The sequence below is a fragment of the Aplysia californica genome, unplaced genomic scaffold (assembly GCF_000002075.1).
Source record: "Aplysia californica isolate F4 #8 unplaced genomic scaffold, AplCal3.0 scaffold00023, whole genome shotgun sequence".
Taxonomy (NCBI): domain Eukaryota; kingdom Metazoa; phylum Mollusca; class Gastropoda; order Aplysiida; family Aplysiidae; genus Aplysia; species Aplysia californica.
In genome coordinates, this window is record NW_004797293.1 from 1,489,903 (window position 1) to 1,495,847 (window position 5,945).

The following is a 5,945-nucleotide window of genomic DNA, read 5'->3' on the forward strand; positions in this document are numbered from 1 at the left end:
GTGTGTGTGTGTGTGTGTGTGTGTGTGTGTGTGTGTGTGTGTGTGTGTGGAGAACGAAAACCCTTTCGTTCAACTCTGAGACTAAAACATTGAGGCTCGTGAGGCGCATACAGCAATCTTTCACATAACTCACCTCTGCACTAAGTACTCCTTTGCAGAACAAGCAAACTTCAGAAAACATCGTTAATTATCTTGTAACTTTTGTAAGGATAATAGATCCACTTCCTCTGCTACAGACCCGGGTATCATGCTCGTGATATCACTTGATTTTTAAATTTGTTTTTGTTTTTGTTTTATTTTGTTGTGGGTGTTATTTTTTTATATTTTCGGTTCAACTATTTACCGTTCGGTATGGACATTATAATATTATTGTGTTTTATGTATTTTTACAGGTATTAGTCGACTCCTTTTGAAGAACATGAGATTTCGAGACTTATCAGACGCGGAAGAGAACTCAGAGGAAGGAGGCGAGGAGCATGGCGCGTACACACCATCTGATTATCGTCCTTACCGGATTCTGGGACAAGAAAGAAAACCCAAGGCAAACAGATACGCACCTTTCCTCAGGCTCTCAAGGAATGGTGCTGTCTCGTCACAGTGTAAGTTTAAGTGTTTAGATTAATTAATTGTTGTTGGTGGTTGGAGGTTTTACTATACAAGCATCGTGACTGAACTTTTAATCAACTGCTCAGCGTACAACTCCGTCAATGATAGTACATTGCGTGCGCAGATCGACTGCTGTTCATCAGCTGTTTGGGTTCATTCAGTGTGGGGATTTAGGGTGGGTTTTCTTAATTTGAATTTTATTTGAATGACCTCTCGCCTCTCATTCTTAAGTCAAATTAATCGAAGAAAGCAGTCGCCTCTTCCACCGTAAGAGGTTTTTATTATCAACGCAACCATTTTAAAAAAGCATTCTCCAGAAATTTGAATTCTAATTTATTTAAAAACTTGTTAGTTTCACTTTGAGTTTTTTTCACACAAGTAGGGTAACTGTTCGCAAAGGGTGCGGTTTTCCGAAGAGAGCGCCACCGGATTTTGGGGACGCTTTTTTTAATTTGCCCAATAAGAGGAGTGAACTATCTTGTTATGTACTGTCCTTGACTCCGCCATACGTCACTTTTCTCCGAAATGGCATATGACGGAGTCTTACACTAGCAGTCTAAATGCTTAAAGCACGGCACTCGATTCGGTTAAACAATTTTAGAGGCGGGGTGCTGTGACGCTGCTTGTCAGGGCTAACCCAGGATAAGACGGATACCACGTACCAGCAGACACTCGATTGAATAATAAATAAAACAACGTCCCATTGGAATTCGAACTCACATCTTCATGTTCGACGAAAACGAGTCTAATAATTACACCAGAAAGCTAGGTAGGCTGCAGTTTCTTTAATATTCTACTGTTATTTTGACAGTCAATCAAAGTTTATTTTTCAAGACCGCCGCCGTATCATGCGCCATTATGAAAAAAGGAAAGATTTGACTCGTAAGCCTTTTTCTGCACTACTTGACTAGAATGCAGTTGTTGGTGAGATTTGGACAATGAAAGCAAAAGATCTTGTCAGAACGTTAGTGTTTTAGCGCCTTTAAATGGCAACTTTCACTGCATGCTTCCCAGAAAGCTGAGATTGTTTGAGAATGCTGTCCGGTCTACTGGAGTAACATTATAAATTGTGAAGCGCATTGAGCTTGCTGTTGAGCGGGAGTTTTCGCTGTACAAAGTAAATTCTATCTGGTATGCTTTATAAATATATTATAATTATATTATAATTACAAGAGATACACGGCTAATTTGTTGGGCTACGTGGGAGCGATTGCTTAGCCCTATTTGTTATATCCGCATCTCACTATTGGTCAACTGTTTTGTCGAAGTACGACTCTGTGCCTTTGTTCTTTATTAAATTTCGATCTTGTATGCCCCCATCAACACAATTAAGATAATTTATGAGGCGGGCTTCCGACCCTGTCTGTTAAGGACAACCCGGGCTGAGAGCATGATGACAACACCCCAGATGAAAGAAAAAGATACTCGATAAAACTTTCTCCCACTCCTACGTCAGTCGTGAGGCTCTTGAAAGGGATACGTTCTTATATGGTCACAGAGGGTCGGAGAACAAACTGACAAATCGCGAAATATTACTTGTTATCTTGAGAAATCGGCTCTAGAACACTGCATGTTGATCCTTTCGTAGAATGATCAGCCAAATACTATGCAAACAAACCAGAAATAAGAGTGATTTTCTTATACCGCTATCGACGCGATGCCTCTCAACCTGTTCTTTTAGACATTGCCCATTTTTTGCCACCTGTAAGAGGCTAACATTTTCGTACGCCCACCGACATGCATTTTCCAACAAAGGAATTGAATGATACCTGCCTGTCACTACCTGGGTGATTTCCGCCGCCCACCAAAATGACTCACTAAATCGTCCACGTTTTTGGCGACATCACCCAGGTTGGCAAGCACTGTTAGAGATAATTTAGCTGTGCACATGAGTCAACCCTGTGGGAAGGGGTCAGCCAAGGCTAAGTAAGATATAACCCCTCTCATCATAAAAGATTGAGCTACTGTATAAAAGTTTCCTTTTAAAGAATCGAATGGTCTTTTGTATGAACCGGCGAAAAGTCGAAAGATTATACCACAAAAAAACCGGAGGAAAATGTATTACCAATAATGAGTCAAATCGGAAGTTCATCCACTGTAATGTTTTCCGTTACAAGTAGCGAAATGTTCAGTCGTATGTCCCCATAGATTTGTACTCCTAGATCAAGCAGTGTTACGGCTGCGACTCTTTGCTCTCTATAAACCTTTTTAGCATTCACAGTATGGGCAGCGCCACTACGACCAATGAAAGGCAAAAGCACCAGTCTCCCTATTGTCCAGTACTCCCGGCATCTTCCCCCTTTGCCCTTTATTTCGTTCAAAATGAGTTTAATGACGAGCTCCAAAGTGAATCAGGTGTACGTCAGAATCCACGATCTAGGACACCATGCCAGTCTATGGTGGACTCCTTCCCTCGATCTATGAATTACGCGATAAGAACATATCAGTTCGTGAGGGTCGAGAACAAGCTGATAATTTGAATAAAGTGGTCATTGCCATGAGCTTGGTTGTGCTTCATCGTGACCTCGGTGCTCTCACACTAATGTTCCCGGTCCAAGTCCTACGTTATTTCTTAGGAACATATAGAACATAATATAGAACAAACTCAAATCAGAAACGCTAATTTGAGATTTTGCATAATGCGTATTTTTGCCTGAATTTTGAAGTTTTAAAGAAAGAAATCGAATTCGAAATGAGTTTTGCTTCTTCTTTATTGTGCCGTAAACCAACACGTCTTCAAGCTTTGGAGAATGACTAGAATGAGCGCCTTCAATGAGTTCGAACAGTAACATATCGTGTAGTCTTCTTTTTCAGTTCAGGTGTAAGGACTGGAACAAAAATTGATGATCACAGTACTCCATTCCTTCATGCTGTCTGTCTTTTTGATCAACTCAATTTTTTTTTCTCTTAGTTTTATTCGTTGCACAGTTGTTCAGACCATCGGTGTGTTGTTCTCTGTCTTCTCTTGCTCTTCCTTCCTTCTATCTTTCGACACAGTAGCAGTTTCTCAAGTCCATTTGACGTGGCCAAATTATCTCAATTGTATTTTTCTGATGGTTCTGATTATGAATCTTTCACAGCCTGCTATCTGGGGCACATCTCTATTTGATCTTGTAGTACGTCAGTGTTTGGTCACTATTGCAAGTCCCTTAAACCCTTCCCGGGGCAGAGGAGGCACTGCTCCATCAGTGGTTGAGCACCTCCAAAAAAGCAAGACAGTGAAACAATGAAAATTGATTTCCTTCCTTGATGTTTCTTGGTTACTTTTTTTTATCCGTTTGGCTTTGTATCTGTATATTCGGCAATGCTATCTTTTAGATCTGGGAGAGGTCTACTTCAGCCCCATCCTATTCTTAGTACAAATTAAAATCCCCATTCCAGAATAACGTCATGGCTACGCCCATGCTAGCTTCACCGAGTGTGGCGACCCTGGAAAGGCGTGATAGGTAAAGTAAGTTCTGAATAAAATAGAGAACTAGAAATCCATACAAATCAGTTAAGGGGTGCTCTGGTGTGGTTTGCTCCTTATTTACAACCATACATCTATCGTCCTTATCTCTCCTCTTTTTTTTTCTTCGTGCTACTCTCTTGTAACCCTACATGCAGTAATCTAATCTTCGGCACTTATATGACCTAATTGTTATTGCAAGTATTGCAAAACTCTTAATTAAACTAAAACAAATCATTTGTTTCTATAAGTTTAATCTTAATTTCATTTGTGTATTTCCACAGTATCGAAACGAGAAAGGCAGCAAGCTTTAGTGAGCAATCTTGCAGCTTTGCTCACAGATATGAAAGACAGAGATGGGGGATCCACACTGCGCATGCCTAGCCTCAGATTCGGATAACTTCACAAGTCCTTGAACCTCCGGGTTCTGAGAAGTTCAGGCATCAGATGGACCAACGCTTCAGACAACTTATTCCCATCGTATTTTGTGAAAGAGTTACAATTATTTATACCACTAGGACATATTATGGCTCGAAATCTTGCAAAACAGTAAAACAATATTTTTATTCCCAAGCTACTTTGGGGGTATGCCAGTAGGGTTTTTAGAAAATTGCTGGATTAAATAGGGGGAAAATTAAATTACATTATGAAAGGGACGACGTATTATTCCGTTCAGTTTTCGTCCTTTTTCCTGAATGATTATTTATTTTCCTCGAATGGTTAGAATTTTGTCCACAACACAATTATGTATTTATAAGATCTTCTGTCTGGTTTCTGTACCCACCAACCTCCCCCCCCCCCACCTCCAGCACACTAACCCCCTTCCCGTGATTTCCTGTTTTTCTTTCTAAAGTACTTTTCTTGCTTGTATCTTTCCCTCTGTATCCGAAAGCTTTCATGACTAGGACTCGTGAGCTTTCATGACCATTCTCTACAATTACAATATTTTTCTTTATTTTCTTCTCTTGTGTGTGTATACAGCAATCACTCGATTGGCTTACATATCGTACATCTCTGGGCGAATCTATCTATAATCATGCATGCACTACATTTCTGGTGGCTGCATGTATGTCTGTCTGTTTGCCTACCCATGAACCGAACCTATTGGTCTGTCTATCTATTTTACTATCAAAAAGTACTTTTCACTCTTTTCTCGATCTCTTCTTCTATCTTTACTTTTAAAATATTATGACAGTCTAAAGGCGGGCTCCATAGTGAACCAGGTGTGCGTCAGAATAAAAAATATTGACAATGCCGCTTTGCATTGATAAAATTAATGCTTAGGAAAGCGACGTATTAATAAGTACACACTGTGTTATTTCTTTACTTAATACATCACTTACACAGAAAGATTTAATCAGTACTGTCCCCCAATGGGTAGTCTACGTCTTTGATACTGGTATCTGAGAAAGTTTTCTATAAATTTATCATATACATCTACATAAATGTCATTCATTACTGTTGTCTCATACCTAATAATTGTCATTTTGAAACATATTTTTGGTACCAATGTTAGATAAAAAAAGGCTATTAAAGTAGACCCAAACAAATTTGCCATAACGATTCCTCGCCTTTGTAGCTGGATGAGAATGCTTTTGTTTGAAACAATACATCGTCCTCTGCTGACCGTACTCTTAAAACATAAGTGTTCAGTTTAATTTATATTTCCGTTTGTTGTTGCTGTTGTAGTTGTTGTTGTTGTTGTTGTTGTAGTTGTTGTTGTTGTTGTTGTTGTTGTTGTTGTTGTTGTTGTTGTTGTTGTTGTTGATTTTGTGTTTATAAACAGTCGGTTGTTTAATCGCTTTAAACACAAAGCTGACCTACCTCTGTTGTGTAATGATTAAGCTCTTCAAGACTACTCACAAAAGAATTCGATCTCAATTTGGGGATT

The 5,945-nt window shown here is 39.4% G+C and overlaps 1 protein-coding gene across 1 annotated transcript in view; it reads left to right on the forward strand.

Moving 5' to 3' along the window:
- The window catches only part of LOC101859684, a 48,332-nt gene extending 42,638 nt beyond the window's left edge, over nt 1–5,694 (forward strand). Inside the window, exons 3-4 of the mRNA XM_005090902.3 lie at nt 393–599; nt 4,339–5,694. Coding sequence (XP_005090959.1) covers nt 393–599; nt 4,339–4,454 — 323 coding nt within the window. The 3' untranslated portion in view covers nt 4,455–5,694. The remainder of the gene's footprint in view (nt 1–392; nt 600–4,338) is intronic.
- Nucleotides 5,695–5,945: the final 251 nt, after the last annotated feature.